The 20,518-nt window shown below is 33.3% G+C and overlaps 1 protein-coding gene across 7 annotated transcripts in view; it reads left to right on the top strand.

Moving 5' to 3' along the window:
- The window catches only part of DMD (dystrophin), a 1,195,780-nt gene that overhangs the window by 506,845 nt on the left and 668,417 nt on the right, over positions 1–20,518 (top strand). For all 7 annotated transcript variants that reach the window (XM_014954058.1, XM_014954055.1, XM_014954053.1 and 4 more), the window contains 5 exons: positions 1,553–1,723; positions 4,659–4,781; positions 6,261–6,398; positions 8,522–8,674; positions 9,601–9,783. In XM_014954058.1, coding sequence (XP_014809544.1) covers positions 1,553–1,723; positions 4,659–4,781; positions 6,261–6,398; positions 8,522–8,674; positions 9,601–9,783 — 768 coding nt within the window. The remainder of the gene's footprint in view (positions 1–1,552; positions 1,724–4,658; positions 4,782–6,260; positions 6,399–8,521; positions 8,675–9,600; positions 9,784–20,518) is intronic.

Raw genomic sequence — 20,518 nt, 5'->3', positions numbered from 1 at the left:
AAAGACTGTGTCAAAACTAACCTATTTTAAAAGGTATCACAAATTGATTATCATCTTTTTTTTTTTTTTTTCTGCGATAAAGGTACCCTCTGGCAGCTTGTAAATTACTTAATAAATTTCTACTGCATTACAAAAGTTAAACCCTTGCAGAAATAAAACCAGATATGTTATTATAAGTCTTTGGGAATTCCTGCTGAGTAGAACAGCAGCGTACTGAGCCTATGTTTGCTGGAAAATACTCTTTAAACGCATCTGATTGAACAAAATCCTTTTTTTCTGTGTTCTTCATTTTTAATTGTTTTTCTGATTTTCTGTGATACTTTTCTGATATCTATGGTATCTGCATTTGATATCTCTGTCATATCATTGTTTTAATTCTATAAACACTGTTTGCATTGAGTCCTGATGAACACCACAGGCAAGAATATTATATAGTGATGTAGATATATAATAGCGGGTTAATGTATTGATCAGAAGGATTTATCGCATTGTTTGACCAACTGATGAAAAATTAACTTGCAGGATAGATGTGAATTTTGAATTTTTGAAGTATCGCATTTAAAATACCTTTTTTGTTAAGATTAAACAACTTCAAATTATTATCTATAAGGATTATTTTTTTCTTCTGAAATCGGTGTGAAGTTTTACTTTGTATTGAACTCTCTAGTCAAAATGTGCTATCTGAAGAACAGTTTGCAAATCAAAATCAGAATTGTATTGCTGACACTAACATAATAATACCATTTACTAAAGAAAAACTTTACAAATTTCAAGGCAGAGCATACATCAATGCTGCATTGATCTCAGCAGGATTGCAGGACAGACTTTTGTAGTTGAATGAGCAATTTTGTCATCATCAGGTACAAAGTACATTTTTCTTTGCCATCAATACAAGTATATATATTTGTATTGCACAAAGGCGTTTCATACAGACAGTGAAATGTAACTCTTAATGCCCAACTGTGTTTATGATTCCTGAATGCCTGGCTGTCTTTTGTGGCCTCTGCCCATACTGGGATCTACTTGTTAAGATTACTGTTGCAGAGGAAGAAGGTATTTGCCCTCAGTTTTTTTATAAATTATGGTAGATTTATAGAAAAAATTCCCACTGTTTTTCATCTGGTCATTTTTCTCTGCCTCAACTATAGGCATGAACATTAATGGAAGCAACAACTATACATCCAGTTCCATAATACATGAATTAGCAGCTCTTCTTTGCTTTAGGAACATAAAATAATTTAGCATATACTGATATATGCTGAGGATTGTATTATTGCAGATAAGAACCTGCCTAGGAATAATGTTCATCATTAATTTCCTCTAGGAGATACTAAAACAGACATGTAGATACATTCCTGCTATAAATTTGAGGGTTATGACTGGGAATGTTATCTAATGTATTTCTACTGGATTTACACACTCATGCAGAATTATCTGAGATTGCTTTGTGGTTTTGCTCCCTATTCCTTTGCACACTCTCTCTCTCTCTCTCTTTCTCTCTCTTTGCATTTATTACTAACTTCAAGCCCTGTCTCTTGCTCACGGACTGTAGCGCTTAAAGGCTGAGCTGAATGATACGCACCCAAAGGTGGACTCTGTGCGTGACCAGGCGGTAGACTTGATGACAAACCGTGGAGATCACTGCAGGAAAGTAGTAGAGCCTAAACTGTCAGAGCTCAACCAGCGATTTGCAGCTATATCGCAAAGAATTAAGAGTGGAAAGGTAGGAGGACTTGCTTCCATATGGAGATGCATACAAAATGATATTTATGTAAGGTGCAAAATTACAACTACATAGCAGGCTGCCTTTTTCCCCAAAACCAAAGCTTTTAAAGGAAAAAAGTGTCGATCTTAAGCCTTTTTTTTTCTTTTTTAAAGTGTGTTTTTTAGCATTTGCAAAAAGCATAAACAAAGAGACATGGTTTTCCTGAGTTCTTTGGGGTTTGTGCAGAGCTCAATACACTGTGTAACCAGCACCTTCTTTGTGGACGTTTCAGTTTATTCAGGTTTCATTTCTGGAACAGGAAAGAATATGTCCTATGGATAAAGGTCATCTTTTTTTTTCCTACTGGCCATCAGTAGTACTTCAGCCATTCCAGTGTGGCACGCCGCACTTCTTACAAAAGTACAAACTGCAGATAGAGAACATATTGGCACAAAGCCCAAACAACTGTGTTGTATGATGGTTTTATTCTGAACATCTGCTATCTGTAGTCTGGATTTCCTTCTCAGTTTTGCCTTGCACTTCCACAATGGTGTGAGCATAGAGGGCTGATGCAGCCCTTGCTAGGGTTGTATGAAATTATTTATTGTCTTAGGGAACAATGGGACTGCCTGTAGATGGTTTATCAGGGGTTAACTGCATTGCGTGTTGTGGGCTTACTCAAAGAAGGGGTAAATGATGCTTGATGCAAACATATTCCACCTGGCAACCTTCTCTTGCAGGGCTTCTCCCATTCATGATTTTATAGGCAAGATGAGCAGGAATGGCAGCACGCCACTAAGTTTTATACACTGTATACCTAGCAGGATGAGAGGAATTACTACAGCACATAATTTTAATGTAAATTAGAATTTAGGGGACATTTTCCAGGACCTTGGGGTATGGACAGCTGGGGTATGATTCACAGAGGATATCGATAGTAATAGATATTGCATAAGATAAAGAGGCAAAAGCTTGTCTGAATTTTTGACGGTTCTACTGACTTGCTGTAGGCATTTGGATAAAGTTGCTGGGTACCTCATTTTGTCCACCTGTATGATGTAGGTAACCTTAGTCATGATTTCAGCTTCATGGGCTGAAAAATCAATATTCTTACTGGATGATATTATGCTTCCTAAGTGTTTTGAGTTTTTTTCATACATAGGTAAAATTATTCACTCATCGAATAATAGATTTAAAAATCAATTCAAATGGATAGTAAGCTCTCATAATCTATTTTTAATCAATTCCCATCTGTTTTCAAATTAGCTATATTTTTTTCAAATACTAACAATTATCTGTACAACAGCAAATAAGAAATGACCTGTGAAGTCAGTCAATGTAAATACATAATCGTTGTGCCCTGAATTAACAAAATTATCATAGTGTGCTAAAATGATGTTTAACATTTTCAATTGGTCTTTGAACCTTATTCAATTATTGGAATGTCATTCAGTATTTTTCCTTCCATTTTTCTTTTTGTTATTTTTTTAGCATTTGTCAGAAATTAGTAGTTTTATAGTTTTATTAGTTGATTCAGCTTTTAGTCAGATTTAAGTACTTTTGAAGTAATCCTTCAGAGCATTTTAGAAGAAATTACTGTGTAGTTTGCTATTATTCCTACCTCAGTTTGAGTGCTCACTGAGCTTCTTAATGAAAATTTGTGAGCACAGTATTATCTCTATAAATACCATACATTATTATATTTCCATTAATGTTCATAACTGTGCAGAATCCTTTTCATTAAAACAATCAATCAGATACAATCAAAGCATGTTTACCCTCATTCTCCCAGGTCATCTGTGTAACAGCTGAGAACAGATTACAGTTGATGTCCAGTCTCGCTTTTTTTAGCTGGTTAACTTTGATTGTTACGATCTTCACTACAAACTTTTTCTTTATAATAAATAGTTATTGTATTGACTGATTGATTATAATATAATTAGCTTATGTCTTTAGCAGGAAGACAGTTGTATATCTAAGAGTTCCAAGAACATCATAAAGCATTAATTACCTTTAAATCTGTTTTATGCAAGACTCATCAAGAATTTGTTGCTTGCTCTTGCATTTAAAGCTGTGAAGTAAGAAAGTTTTTTCTGTTGATCCTTTGCTATGCACTTAATAAATATACTGCATATTGTACATTAAACTATCCACAGATGCTTGGGTATCTGGTAGATAAAGGGTGGTGTTGTTAATAAGTGGCACTTCTTTTAGAGATTAAGACTAAACACTAAGATAAAGCACCATAATTATACTATGATTCATTTTGGGTGAATTGTGTCTATTTTGTTTTCTTGAGGAATTTTTGGTCCTGCGTTTTTTGTGGAGGCATTTTTTTAAACAGAAGGTCTTTTAGTGAAGCTTTGTTCATTTTTTTTAATACTTTACAAAATATTGTTAGGGGAATAGCTTACACAAAGACTATATGTCTTTTGTTTTGTAGAATTCATCTGGCATTTTTGATGTTCTTAGTGAGAGAACAAAGATCTCAAAATAGTGAAACAAATTATCATGAAATTTTTCTCAATTGGAAGTAGTAGGTAGTTTTTAATCTGAATGGATTTCTTGTTGCTGTGTAATTTCTGACAAACCAGATTTAGCTAAGTAGTGCCAACATTTAATTTTTAAGATAAATCATTATGTTACACTGTTTAGCTGAGCCTGTTCTTACACACAAATGTGAGAATATATGTTTTTTAAAAAAATATTTTCACCCACCATAGAATTCTTATGTTTTCTTATATGGAAATTCTACAGTATTGTTAAATACCTATCTTTACTTGTATCTTTGAGTAGTTTGAGTTGTATGGTGTAGATATTTTTCCACATGAGAGAGAGAGTCTACCATTGTTTTAGCAATTGGAGGTAGAACAGATATCTCTTTTCATTGATATTTCTGATAAAACTATTAATGTGATTTAAATAAATAATCCTTGTATTTCTTCCATTTTAGCCCTTCATTCCTTTGAAGGAATTGGAGCAATTTGACTTTGATATACAAAAAATGCTTGAACCACTGGAGGTTGAAATTCAGCAGGGGGTGAATCTGAAAGAGGAGGACTTCAATAAAGATATGGTAAATATGAAATGGAAGTCTGACTGAATTAGGCAGGGAGATAAAAAAACCTGAGTGAAAATTAGAAACTTCCATATTTGTGTTAGGATCTTTAGATATGAAATTGACGACATTTTACTGTGCTATTATATTATAAATTCAAAAGTCCTAAGTTAGCATTAACTAAAACTTTTAGTGATAAGTTAATTTTTAGTTTATAAGAAAGACGTTTTTCTAGCCTTGTGAAAACACTGAGCAAAACAGGCATATTACCTAAGGCTGCTATACGAGTACCAGCAATATTACAGAAGAGATAATTAATATTAAAATCTCTGTAACACTATAAAGACCAAGAAAACACAGAATGATGTATCTAAATGGTCAATATAATAAAAGATGACATTCACTAAAAACAAATACTAGGCAATGATCATTGAAACAAACACCACCTGTCAGTTAGTTCTTAACCGATCTGGTTATACCATTTATTGTAAATAGTTTTGTGGCTGTAGTAAGCTTTATTACTTTGCAAGTAGTAAAACCATTTATGCCTACTAGGGGGAAAAAAAATAAAAAGAGAGGAGTGAAATACTGCTGTGTTTTGTTACTGTTGCCACTATGGTGTGCTTTCTTCAGAGTGGTTTTCAGAGGGATGACATTTCTTGCCTGGGAATTAAGAGGGATTCGTCTTTAGGACACTCTTTTTGTGAGTCCTCAGCAAGATCAAACATATATTTCTTTACAAGCAACATAAAGAGTCAATATTCTTTTCCTTTTAAGGAATTCTTCAAAGGCTAATATTTTATATGAATGGTGAAAGGAATCTTTACAGGGCTTCTTTTCTTTTTTCTATTTTTTATTCAGTAAAAGTAAAATTTAGGGCGGTATGTACTGCAGTGGTTAATTCTAAGTGAATCAGGTTTGATGGGGCAGTTTTCACTACTTGATCATATTTTGTTCCCTTTCTTTACATTTTTTGGTGTGGTTCAAGAGATACACTCCCAGAAGCTGTGGCATAGATTTAACTCCCATGTGAAAAGTACTTAGTGGTATCATTTTTCCTTGCCAGAACAGCTGTTTTGCATTGTGTTGATACATGAAATGGTCAGGAATTACATGGCCTTCTACTATACTTGCAATTTAAGTGACTACTGACAGTGATTTAGAATATTTTAGCTGTATTTATTCTTTTTGTTGTAAAGTGAAGTATATGTTATCTTTTTGCCTTTAATGTTTTCATTCTGTTATCTTGGATGCTGCATAAAATCTAATATCAAACATATGTAGGTTTTCAAGTGCTTTTTTACTTTACCTCTCAATTGTCTACATGTATTGTAGAAAGCAAGTAAAAGTCATTCAGTCTTCGGTATAGAACTGCAAGTAGCTGTTAGATGATTACATTGGCAGAGGAAGTGTAGTTTTATTTGTCTGTATCTCCTAGTACTTAAGTAATAATTAGATTAAAATGCCTATTATGCTTGTTCTTTTTTTTCAAATCAGAGTGAAGACGACGAAAGCACTGTGGAAGAATTGCTGCAAAGGGGCGACACGCTTCAAAAGAGAATCACAGATGAGAGAAAACGGGAGGAAATAAAGACAAAACAACAGCTGTTGCAGACTAAACATAATGCTCTCAAGGTATAGGAGCTACAAATATAAGCACACACTACTAAAAACATTTTTCTCTTCATTTCAGGGCATTGTTCTGTTAAATGAATCTTCATTACTATTTAGAGATGAGTAATTTAAAACTATTAGGCTATAAACATATGTTTTCTTATATACTTCTCTTGATGCCTTGGAAAAGACGTTTTAAACCTCTGGATTAAAAAGTACTGTTTTGTCCTCAGTGTTACAACCATGTGATTGCCAGTTGGACAACAATGATTTCTTTCATAATAATTCATTTTTTAACACATTATGCATGTTTTAGGTTTCTCCAACAGCAGTCAAGAACTTAGTTAGAATCAGGTCTCACAAACCTATATCTTCAGTTGTATAACATACTTCTGGCAATGAATAAGTTGTTTCATGCTTTGGTAAAAGATTTATGTGCTATGTTCTTTAGAGGGAAAAGTGGCTCCAGCATCTTTAGAATAGGGTATATGGTAATATCAATAGACCTAGCAATAGACCTAAGATCTGAAAACCAAAGTCACATACCAAAATTCCGTGCTACCACACTCCTGGAGGTATAACTGTATGATAAAGTTCCTAGAAACATCCACAGTGAGACCTATTTGACAAACTAATAGTTGTAATTGACAGTGTTGTCTTTCCAGGGAAAAATAAAAGAGGAAAAATGGAATCTTGCAGTTGGAAAGGCCTCTTGGTCTCCTAGCATAGGCTCTGGCTACTATAGAAGAATTTGTCATTGTATTGGCAAGCAGAATTTTTCTCTCTTTTGAAAATTTTTATTAAGTTTTTCTTGGCTTGGGAGACGTGGCATGGTTACATTTTACTATTGCTTATTTTTAAGCAACATCTTTCCTTTTCTGTGGGTTTCATTTCATTTAGCTTTTACAGTTTTGCAGGTCTGTTTGAATTCAGTGAAAGACTAGCTGGAATACCCCTTCCTTGGAGATTTTCAAAACCCGCCTGGATGCAGTCCTGAGTAACATGCTCTAGCTCTGGGCAATCCTGCTTCAGCAGGGGAGTTGGACTAGATGATCTCTATGGTCCCTTCCAACTCTAGAAATTCAGTGAAATTCAGTGAAATTCAGTGAAACTTGAAATCTATTAGGTTTGTCTTTGACTGTTCCAAGCTAAATGGAAGTAATTCATAAATTTTATGGGAGAGAAATAAGAGAAGTATTTCTGGAACTATGATATTGACCAGATCCTTACTGGCTGTTTTTTTGCTGGTTTTTGCTGGTTTTATGGAATAGAGTGATTGATTTTCCTTTGAGTGACTCAGTTAATGCATTCAACCTTGTCAAATAAAATTCAAGAAGGATTGAGGCAAATTCATATGAGTATTTTGTATAAAATGGACCAGTAATTTTTTAATTTACTTCTTAATAAGAAGTTATAGTAATGAACATATTTTATGTATTTTTTATGAGTAAAGTTAAGTAGTTAAAGCAAATGCAAATTGAGTATATTTAATAATATTTACATGAAAAAAAAAACATTTTTTACCTTGCTGTTAAAGAGAAGTTTTAATACTTTTATAAAGCTGAGTCATAAACACAAGGCATTTATTATGTAAATGGTATTTAATTTAGAAAAAAGCAACCTACCTTTGCATACATTTCTGCATTGAAATGATTTTCTCTTGAATAGTTACATAGTTTGCATGCAGGCTAGAATTTCACAGGAGACCACAAAACACAGGAAGCCCACTTACGGCTAAATAGTAAGTGGGCTGTGTTTCCATCTGTCCAGTAAGTATTCTGAGTGGAAGTGTTTTATATATATAAAATATTGACGTTTATGTAAGAGTCTTAACTTTTCTGAATATTGGCGACTTTCTCAGTGGTTTATTCAACATATGAACAACCCTGAATTACGTAACCTCCTTTAAAAGAAAAAATAATCTGTTGAACTGATGAAAATATGTTGGGTTCAGTTACTTCTATGGTGTTAAACTGAAGAAAATATGCTGTGTTGAGATATTTATAGACTTAATTTAAATATCAACATTTCGTTAAAAAAATAGTGGCCTTGTGCACTTTTTTCCCCCGTTAGTGTGCACACATGCCAATTCATATTTTATAAGCCTTTAATTCGTATTCTAATAATGTCTGCACTGTGAACAGGACTTGAGATCTCAAAGAAGAAAAAAGGCTTTAGAGATTTCTCATCAATGGTATCAGTACAAGAGGCAGGCTGATGACCTAATGACATGGCTGGATGACATTGAGAAAAAGTTAGCCAGTCTACCAGACCACAAAGATGAGCAGAAGCTAAAGGTAATGTTGTTTTGGGATGGCAATGGTAGATCGTTTTGAGTGATAGCTTATCAATTTAACAGACAGTAAATGCAACAAATGTTCCAATAGATATAGAAAATTATCACTTCAGTTCTTTATTTCTGTTTATAGTAAAACAAAACCTAATTATCTCTGTTCACACTGACATTTCTTTGTTGTACTATATCTTGTATTTATTTGTTATACAGAATGTTATATAAATCATTTGAAACACACTAAATAAATATTTTTGTTGATAATATGGAAAGTGTGCAATGTATTAAGAAGCATCAAATGTTTTCTAGTAAAAATTGTAATTGATTTTATGTATCTTTGTTCCAGATGAACAAATGACTTACCGATATATGGATGACCTCTATCTCATGTTAGCACATTCATTTTCATCAGAACATATTCATGTCACTGTCAAATTCTATAGATTTATTTACATACTGTCAAAGATTTTCCTAGTTTGTTTTGCATCGTCTTTCTTTGCTTCATTCTCTGTTGAGTTTCCCACAGAGTAAAATAGGAGTTAAATAATATATTAAATAGTCAAATAATATATTTGCAAGCTGTCCAAACACTATTTGTCCTGAATATGCTGACCCTTGTTGAAAAAAGAATTTCTCCAATTGCCCATCACAGTGTACTAGCAAGGACCTGAAGTGGAAACTGTTGGCCTTTGCTAAGTAGTTTTCAGTGTGTACTAGCTGTTAGTATCACTACAGCCAGTCTCCAAGAAGGTTCTTCAATTTCAGTTATTTTTGTTCTGTTTAAACATAAAATAAGACATGAAAACCTGTAAATTTTAATTGTAACAATAAAATGGAAATGGAATTTCTGACAGAAGTATTTTGCTAATTTTAAGTTGATTGATCTAGGTAGCTAACTGTCCTGGGCCCTGTATTGGTTTTGCTCACTAGGAGATTGATGGAGAATTGGAGAAGAAGAAGGAAGATCTGAATGCGGTGCACAGGCAGGCTGAACGCCTGTCTAAGGATGGGGCTGCAAAAGCAGTGGAGCCAACCCTGATACAGCTCAGCAAGCGCTGGCAAGATTTTGAGAGCAAATTTGCTCAGTTTCGAAGACTCAACTATGCACAAATTGTGAGTTGTTACTGGCAAACCCATATGTTTGCAACTGCTACTACTAACAGCATCCTACTAACAGTGAGAGCTTCAGGGTCAGTGTCAACTCTTCAGATATTAATAAGAAAAACCCTATTGTCTGCAAGTGGGGGAATCTTTATATTCTAATGCAGTAGTTCTCTGGTTTGATCTTAAAATTGCCCTTAAGTTAAATCAGCCTATTAACAAAAAACTCAGCAATGAAAAATTCATGTTTATTTCTGTTGCCTCATTATTTTTCCATAACATTTTCCAGTATAAAAACGTCAGTTTGCCATGCCTCTATTTTGTTCCGTGAATGTGTAAAACAGAAAAACTGTCTTTCTCAAACTACCCATCCCATGCCAATTTTAATTGTTTTTTTATTTGTCCATAACATCTTATACCCACCTTAGGAAGAGATTAAAAAAATTCATGTGACACTGTATATACATGGCCTCTTCAAATCCTTGAATTCTCAAAGGAGTTTTTGCAAGAGAGTGTACTTTTAAATTTCACAAGATGAAAATATATTTTTATGAACCAAGTTTGTGTCTTCTGATTTTGAGTTGTTTAGTTGTACATAAAATATAATGATTTTTACTGGTTTATACATGCTGAAATAAGTGGATAAATAAAAGGGAAATAAACCGTCACTATCACAGGTTTATGATCAAAATAAGTACTGGGTGGCACCTATTTACCAGAGATTGCTTGTGCACTTACATGACATTTTTTCCTGGCCATTCCTACTACTCTGCTTATTGTCTTCTAGGCTTTTGATTTTATATGAAGAAAGATAAGATTTGTTCTCAAGGAAGTTGTTGCATTATGTGCTCTTCTGTAATCTTAAAAATGCTAGTGGTAAAGGGGTGTTTCAACAAAATTTAATTTTATTTATTTATTTTTAAATGCACCTAGATTACAGAGAAGATATACTGACAGGACAATGAAAATTTAAATACATGAGTTGTTATTTCTAATTGATATTTGGTCAACTATGTTTCAAAGAGGAAAAAAGTTCCAAAAATCAGCAATAGTGTATAACCTTTTGGTCAACACAGTCCTCTGTTTAATGTATTGAGCATATTATTTATTTTTAATTTTTCTACTATTAAGATACATAATTTATATATAAAGTAATAATTGGCATAGCTATGCAGTTAATGGAAACAATCAGAGAAACATTAACTTTGATTTGTATGTTATTAAATCTTGTTCCATCTGATTACTCTTTTCAGATTACTCTGGTTTATATTAAACTTGATGGATGTAATCAGTTGCAAATCATTTATATTGGCATGAAGTTAGATCAGGCTTCACTTTGTCTTGTAAATGAGTCTCTTTTTTTTATAATGATTACATTTGTTCCTTTGATAAGCAAGTAAGAAATAAGAATGTACACGCAATTGATATAAAACCATTCTGCTGTCAATGTGCTTTTTATGTCATCCACCACCTACCATGACAGAGGATGAGTAGATACATTATAAAATTTTATGAGCAAATCAATAAAACTATATATTAGTGTATTTTTTCTTTAAAATATGTAAGGTAGATACATCAGCACATGTGCTTTTGAATTGGTCAAAGGAATACATTCATCAGATTTTTAAAGCCATGTAACCATTGCACACATTTTTTTTGTTAAAAAATAATATATATATATAAATATAAAATTTATATAAATATAAATTTTTAAATATTCTCCAATATTTCATGCAAGAAGGGTACTTGTTAGTATTTATCTGAGGTATGAGGTCGTTATTCAATGAAATATACATATGTACAGGATAATTACTGTATCTTTCTCATTTCTTATTAAAAATGTCTTGCTCTGTTGCCAGTGACCAATGTGATATTCATATGAACTATTTTAGAATTTTTACACAAGCTACTGAAACTGGTTAGAGGCAGTATAATTCATGGCTCTAATCAGAGTGAGAAGTACAACTGCCTTGTTACTGTTTTGGTTTTGCAGAATCACTGAAAGCAAGTGAATTTCTCTTGAGTACTTTTTTTTTTTTTTCATACAGCCTAAGTACCTACCTCACAGGGATGTTGTGAGGATTAATTAATTGTTTGTGCAAGACTTTAAAATACAAAAGAAAAATGAAAATTCAAGCTATTTACTTGAACACGTGCTTATGCCAGCAAAAATGATGTTCACGGAGATTTTCTGTGTTAGCCATCAACCAAATAAAACCATATAATAAAAATACAAAAAGGAATTTATTTTTAAAGCAAAAGAGATAGAAAACTACTGCACTTTTTATTTATAATTGATGATGTATTCAATAACAAACTTATTTAAAAATTGAAATTTGTTATAAATCAATGAAGATTTAGTTGTCCTGTATATCTTGCAATTCATTATGATTCATTGAATAAACATAGCAAGACTGCGTTGAAGAAGACCTTTAATTATGTGACTTAATGACAGATTTGCATTTCTTACCATTGTTGAAGCTAATATATTTTTGATATCAAAGTGTGAATTTAGAATGAACATACTCCCCTGGATTTTGCTTTTCCCCAATATTTGTTGGAAAGACCTGTCAAAAGGATATAGGAACCATAATCATATAGGAACTCATTGTCTTTGGCATGGTAGCCTTCTCAGAATTGGGGTTGTTCAGCCAGGGAAAGAGTAGGCTCCAGGGAGACCTTATTGCAGCCTTACAGTACTTAAACGGGGCTTATAAGAAAGATGGGAACAAACATTTTAGCAGGGCCTGTTGTGATAGGACGAGTTAATGGTTTTAAAGTAAAAGAAGGTAGATTTAGACAAGATATAAGGAAGAAATTTTTTACAATGAGGGTGGTGAAACACTAGAACAAGTTGCCCGAAGAGGTGCTAGATGCCCCATTCCTGGGCACATCCCAAGGCCAGGTTGTTTGGGGCTCTGAGCAACCTGATCTAGTTGAAGATGACCGTGCTCATTGCAGTGGAAGTTGGACTAGATGACTTTTAAAGTTCCCTTCCAACCCAAACTATTCTATGTTAGAGTCTCATAAAATCCTGATTGTCTCACAGATATGTAGCAGTAAATATCCAGCAACTAATTGACAAATACATATAGGGGTGTAGATATATATGTATATATATACATATAAAGGATTTTTCTGTCACCACTTTTGATAATATGGTATTACGTACATGTATTAACTCAAACACTGTATGTTCTGCTTACTGCCAATTTTGAGACATTATTCAATTTTGTATAGTGATCACCCCTTTACGTGAAAGTTGTCAGAGAATTAATGTGTGGCACTCTGTAGGAAAAAAGGTGGGTTTATTGGAATTTCAGATTAAGCATGGTACAAAAATACATAAATACAACTGCACAAATCCCAAAATGACACTGAGTGGGAAAAAGATTTTGAGTTCATGCATCTTACAAATTTTTTCTCCCACTCAGTGTTTTTATTCATATGTGGCAAAATAAAAAGCATGCAGAAAATTCAGTTTTTCAGGTGGGCAGATTTCTGATTCCTGTGTTAAGAAAAGTTTAGCATGCTACTTAATTTCTGCTAAAAATTTCCATTTGAAATCAGTCACTAATAACTTCAGTCGTGAAATCTGAATAACTTATTATAGTGTGGAGTATTTTACCATCATGTTTTAAAATTATGATTAACCACTAAATCCCACTGAAATTCATGGAAGCTTAAGATACTCTTCAAAAAACAAGCCATTAATGTTTAATCCTAGAACAGTATCCAACTTTTGCATATTAAAATTACATTTGTTTTTTTAAAAAAAATTATTTCACTAAAAATTAGAACATTTGAGAGGTCAAGGGTCATTTATTTCTAGATTCTCTCTGCAGAATCTAAAATCATTAAGCCTTTTCAGTCACACAGTATTTTCTGAAAAGTTATCAATCTCCTTTCCTACAGTCTAAACCTAAATCTTCCAATTACTATTTATCTGCAACAGTCCATGCCAGTGTTCCAGGATGATGAAAATAGTTATATGTTGCAAAGAAAAAGGTAGATTCAGATAGTTTAATTAAAATAACAATCAAAACCAGTTATTGAGATACTGTTTACATTTAATTAAATTAACTTTAGTTAATGCTTGTTTTATATAAAGCTTTTTTTCCATACTTTCAGCAGTCTGTGAGCACGTTTCTGTCATGACTCAGCTTAGATTTTATTGAGCTGACTGCAATAACTCTGTGTGTAGTACTGAAGGCCTTTATCATGAGAAAAAGTATTCTAGATGAACACAAATGTAGACCAAACACTAATTTCATATGTCCTATTACCATATTTTATCAGCCTATCCAACATTCTTTATGCCACCAGATGTGGTAAGGGTTTTTTTATTTTCCTTTCTTGGCTGAACTATGCATCCTGTAAATAGTAAGCCAGAGTATTTTTAGGACAAGAGGAATATTGTTCTTGCAACTTACTAACTGCTAAAATTATGTACTATTGATGTATATACAAACAACAAAAAAATAGGCTTACCTAAGTCATTTCAGTAATGTCATTAGTGACACACACGAGCATTCTATTGAAATTTATGGTCGTTTTACTACTGCAATAGATCAAAATTGACAAAAGAAAGGCCTGAATTTTGGCCATACTGGGAAAAAGAATAAAATTGATTAAATAGTAAACATCAGGAGACACTTTTTCATACCAATTAGACTATGGATTGAATAAGAAAGAGTAAGGAAAATAGCTATACAAAACATGTATTTATTTCTGTAAGGTAAGTGATTTAGTCTGAGTAGATCAATAGTTATCTGAAACATGAATAAAATATCAGTACTATTAGTACCTACTATGAACTAATATCACAAGCTTCATTTTTCCAAATAAAAGACATTATTCTGTTTAAGATTCTTGTAAAGTATTCAGAAATTCAAAATTCCTGCCTCCTAACTGGATGATCACTTCAGGTGAGAGAGTATGTGATCAACTGCTGGAACCAGATCAAGTTTACATCTGAAATTTAAGAGTTTGCTTAAGTTCAGTCTTTTAAGGGCATCTTGCAATTTTCAATTAATATTTCCTTATGGACCTCTATTTAGTTCATTTCATGACATTTAAACTTTTTTTTAACTGTTAAAATATATTTATATGTTAAGATATTTTCTAATATATAAATCAAACATTAATAGAAATAAATCTGTCACAGTAAAATCAACACAGGACTTGGTGTCCTAATTAACTCTCTGCATCTAAGTAACAAGGATACTTTAGTAGTAATGTGCTACCATTGTTTTTGATTGTTGTTTTTCATAGTTTTCATAACCAGCAGCATTGGAATTAGGTGATTTTCTTCTCTCATCCTTTCTTAAAAATTTCTTGGGATAAATACAGAAGTAATGGTTGCCAAGAAGAAGGGGCAAGTTATTTCTTCATAATTTCTACAACGAGTGGGAGAGATGACGAATAAAAGAGAGAAAAGGCATTAGAAAAGCAAAATAGGAAAATATTACTGAACAAAAGAAAAACATACAGTGATGGATTAGTATCTGTTTATCCTACCCTCTTTGGGTCTCTTAAGGACAAGACAGAGGTGATCCCATGACACCATTTACAGTGGCAGCTTTTTAACCAAATAACTTTACACAGCACAGCTAAAGACTGGGCTTTTTTGACTGTGGTCTGCAATATGGTCTGAATGAGAATCTTTGGGAAGAGAATCACAGCTGAATGTTTACATTTATTTTCTAGCATCCATCAACCTGGAAATTACTATTAGAAAGTCTATTCCAAATAATTTAGTTGCATTTCAAACACTTTAGGTTTATGTCTAATTTAAGATAAGAAAGCTATGGGAAGTACACTGAAGATGGATATTGTCATTGATGATAGCTGAAGAAGAGCTAGTTTTATAGATGCATTTAAAAATGCACTTCAATTAAAATGAATGCATACAGCGTTGTCGTAATTTAAGTGACGACTGTCTATAGCCTTCTTTTATAAAAACAGTGCAGTTTACTACAATATTTTGCGTTCTTCTAAAGCATATTTGTCTCCTCTCATATCTCCTTATTAATGCTGTACACTAGTCACTATCATCACTGCAAGTCTATAGTATTTTAATACAGTGAAGTTAAAAAATCCTGTCTTGGAGATGACAGAACTTTACAGAAAAGCTTTTTTTCTGCCATTTTTCATCATCTGTTATAAACTTTAGTGAAGTAATCTAAATTATATTCTCTAGTTTAAAAGTGAAACTTGACATCTTTGCCTCATAACATAGGAATAAAAACTCTTGTTGCAACTGGGACTAAGGCTGTTTTAGGATGCTGTGTTTAAATTATATGAAGTGGTTAAAAGAATGTAGTCAGCCGCACCACAGGCTTTTCTTACCATTCTCTGTATGGTTGTGATGGAAACAAGACCAACAGCCTTTGGTTAAAAAATCATGGTTGACGTAGCACCCAGTTGTCTCTTTTTTTCAATTTTCTTTGGACAAAACTGAGTATTATACTAGTATAGTATTTTTCTTCCTTATAATTACCTAGCTTATTACCATTTTATTTTCTCTGATATAGTATATCATAATTCATTAACATAATAAATTACATGGTGAGGAAATTGGTGTCAAAATTCTTGGCTATAATATTGAATTAAATAATAAGGGAAAAGACCTGCTGCAGAGTAACCTGGTCATAAGTGATAGTATCTTTTGAATAGATGACGTTCATCTCCTTTCTACAATTCAGGATGTTAGTATCACTTGTGGTTTGGGGGTTTTTTGTTTGGTTTGGTTTTTTGCATGGATGCCTCTGAGTATACTTATAAAGGTGCAGAAGGAAGTAAATTTGTATGTGTACAGTGCAAGTGCTGAATATCTATGTATATATAATTAGTTTTCAAAACTGCTGGATTGATAGCAATTTCATTCACACTATTAAAAAAGCAAAAAATATGTCTTGCAGTATCAATCAGCCTAAGTGACAGACCCTATTATTATTCTGTATGATTGCATCTCTATAAATGTAGATTAAGGTTATTTTAAGAAATAAAGATAATACCTTTTAACATTTCTGGAAGGTGACAACATTTAAGGTTTAGGACCTTGCTCTTTGGAGCTGTTAGCATTCAGCACTAATGTGGTACTTTGATGGTACTTTTAGATTATGTAGTTTGCAAAAATATCTGAAAAGTTAGCATCACAAATCAACAGTCAATTTCAAAATGAGTTAGTCAATTTAGACATCAGTAGACTGTATTCTAACATATCTGTGCTTTATTTAACATTAATTGGTTCCTTGGTGATCAGTCAGTAGAGTTACACGTTATTATTCAAGATAGCCCTAAAGCTTCATGAATAAATGCTGTCCAAGATTAGGGCTTAGCATTAGATAAGTTGGCATTGACCTCATGAATAAATGCTGTCCAAGATTAGGGCTCTTCTGTAGTCTTGATAAATCAAGCATTAAATAAGTTGGCATTGACTAAAGTCTGTTCCTAGGAAGGCTACCTTCCAACATATTGTGCAGAAGCAGTTTCTACTCTATAGATGTTACACTGTTCTATAGCTCAATACACTATTTATTCTCTATAGCTTACCACTGTCTGAGAAACACAATTTTGAAATTCAATTTTGAATAAAAAATCATTTGAAATTCCTTCCATTATTTTGGGTATTTCCTGCTGTGCAGGCAAATATGAGTACATAATGCTGGTTTAACAGAATCAATAGAGACTGTCATGATTGGACATCATGATTACAAGGATATAGGACTATGCAGAAGATTTAATCTAGTGTCAACTAGATACTTCCTTAAATATGGCATTTCCTTTATAATGACTGTATTGTGAAAAATATTACAAGATGAATGCCAGAAATGGTAAGCAAACTCTATGGATTTATGTATTCTGCAATTAGCATATAAAAACTTTCAAATACATTTTGTCTACCAGTAACACATATAAATCGATTATAGAAGTGTTTTCCGGGTAAACCCTTTTAAAATCCTAAATAACATTTAAAAGTATCTGTTGACTGCCTAGGATATAGTTTTTGCAATGTGCTCTTATTTTTTTTCATTTCAAAATGTAGCATGAGTACCTAGGTATTTGCTTATTTACTGATTTCTAGTACTGAGAATGGCTATCTCTTTTGACTCGCTGGCTTCCCCCCAAAAGTGCTAGTGACTGTACGTGGCCTGAGCAGTGTTTATCAAATGGTTATGAGGCATAGTCTTCAATTTTCCTCATAATTCCTTTTATAGTGTTACAAATGTCACATGATGGAGAAATAAATATTTCCTTCGTCAAATTTGAACTGCTGCAACTATTGAGATATGCCATCATTATCAGAATTAACATATATGCATGATTTATTTAAAACAAGAGACACTTTCTAAATCCTACAAGTTCCAATTAGTCAATTATGGCATAACACTACTAGATTTTGCTTTTCTTCAGGACATGGTAACATGGAGGTGCATAATGCTGGTTTAACAGAATCAATAGAGACTGTCATGATTGGACATCATGATTACAAGGATATAGGACTATGCAGAAGATTTAATCTAGTGTCAACTAGATACTTCCTTAAATATGGCATTTCCTTTATAATGACTGTATTGTGAAAAATATTACAAGATGAATGCCAGAAATGGTAAGCAAACTCTATGGATTTATGTATTCTGCAATTAGCATATAAAAACTTTCAAATACATTTTGTCTACCAGTAACACATATAAATCGATTATAGAAGTGTTTTCCGGGTAAACCCTTTTAAAATCCTAAATAACATTTAAAAATATCTGTTGACTGCCTAGGATATAGTTTTTGCAATGTGCTCTTATTTTTTTTCATTTCAAAATGTAGCATGAGTACCTAGGTATTTGCTTATTTACTGATTTCTAGTACTGAGAATGGCTATCTCTTTTGACTCGCTGGCTTCCCCCCAAAAGTGCTAGTGACTGTACGTGGCCTGAGCAGTGTTTATCAAATGGTTATGAGGCATAGTCTTCAATTTTCCTCATAATTCCTTTTATAGTGTTACAAATGTCACATGATGGAGAAATAAATATTTCCTTCGTCAAATTTGAACTGCTGCAACTATTGAGATATGCCATCATTATCAGAATTAACATATATGCATGATTTATTTAAAACAAGAGACACTTTCTGAATCCTACAAGTTCCAATTAGTCAATTATGGCATAACACTACTAGATTTTGCTTTTCTTCAGGACATGGTAACATGGAGGTGATGTCCCCCTGTACTCAGCACTGGTGAGGCCACACCTGGAGTATTGTGTCCAGTTTTGGGCACCTCAATACAAGAGAGATATCAAGGTGCTGGAGCGGGTGCAGAGGAGGGCAACGAAGCTGCTGAAGGGCCTGAAGAATAAATTGTATGAAGAATGATTGAGGGATCTGGGACTGTTTAGTTTGAGGAAGAGGAGACTGAGAGGTGACCTCATCACTCTCTACAACTACTTGAAAGGACATTGTAGAGAGGTTGGTGCTGGTCTCTTCTCACAAGCAATTAGTGACAGAACAAGAGGGAATGGATTCAAGCTGCAACAGGGTAGGTTTAGACATTAAGAAGTAATTCTTCACAGAAAGAGTGGTCAGACATTGGAATAGGCTGCCCAGGGTGATGGATGAGTCACCATCCCTGGACGTGTTCAAGAGCCATTTAGATGTGATGTTGGGGGATATGGTGTAGGGAAGAACTTTGGTGGGACTCAATGATCCCAAGGGTCTTTTCCAACCTAGATGATTCTATGATTCTATGATTGCAGCTGGGGTGTGATATACTGTGCTCTATTTTTATTTTATTTTTTTTCTCAAAGAGCTGGCTTATATCACACACAGTACAGCATTAAAGAGTCCCAGTCTCATTATAGCTGAAATGAATTATTTTTTTAATCGGTGCTTAACAAAAAGATACCAATGGAATTTGTCAGGATTAAAAGGTAACAGCAGAACTGCTAAAATTTCCAATTTGTGCTAGCTGTGTTAATCTCTTATTTGTGTGAATGTTAGCAGCTCTTTAGTAAGGAGCAATGGGTAAATTTTCAAATAAACTGCAGCTAAGTTCAATATGCAGCAGTGCCTCAGCCTGAGGAGAGTCCATATCTGGAGGCAATTATCTAAACCAGAATAAAACAAAAGCCCTCTTAAGCAGCTGAAAAAGGGGTTGCCAAAGCTGTTCATTTTACCACTCGACTGAGTGTATTTGACATTCTTGGAAGGCTTAAAGGCATGAGAGTGTGTAGAACACAGAGGACTGGCTGCAGCACCAAAATGCTTTGTCATAGTTTTTAAACTATGTATTTACCTCCTGGAGGGAAAAAAAAAAGAAAAGAAAAGAAAGAAATAACCAATATAATGGTTAATTACTCTGTGTTTAATGTTTAAAATCAATCGTTATAGCTTTTGTCTGTCTTTTTCTTTTCTCATCCAAATGAGAAAATAACACACTAAAAGAAAAAAAAAAGAAAAAAAGAAAAATTGGGGGTGGAATGAAGTAGTCATCCAAGTCTTTGAGCCCAGCAACCACAGGTATCTATCCAATCCACTATACAGAGCTCATCAGAGTGTAGCATGACTATCTGAGGGTTTTTTTAAGCCTAAAAGTACAGAGACTAGACCTTTTCTTATGGAGAAGAGCTTTGCATTTCAATCAGGTTATGAAGGTCAAAAATAAGACAGTGGAAGTAAGTTCATACTGTTTAATGCTTGTTGATTGATGTTTTTCAAAATCAAAGTCTGCAATTTTTTATTACTATTCCTA

This window comes from Calidris pugnax, unplaced genomic scaffold, assembly GCF_001431845.1.
Source record: "Calidris pugnax isolate Ruff unplaced genomic scaffold, ASM143184v1 scaffold246, whole genome shotgun sequence".
In the NCBI taxonomy this organism is placed as follows: domain Eukaryota; kingdom Metazoa; phylum Chordata; class Aves; order Charadriiformes; family Scolopacidae; genus Calidris; species Calidris pugnax.
Note: the sequence above shows the minus strand (reverse complement) of the source record. Positions and strands in the feature narration are given on the sequence as shown.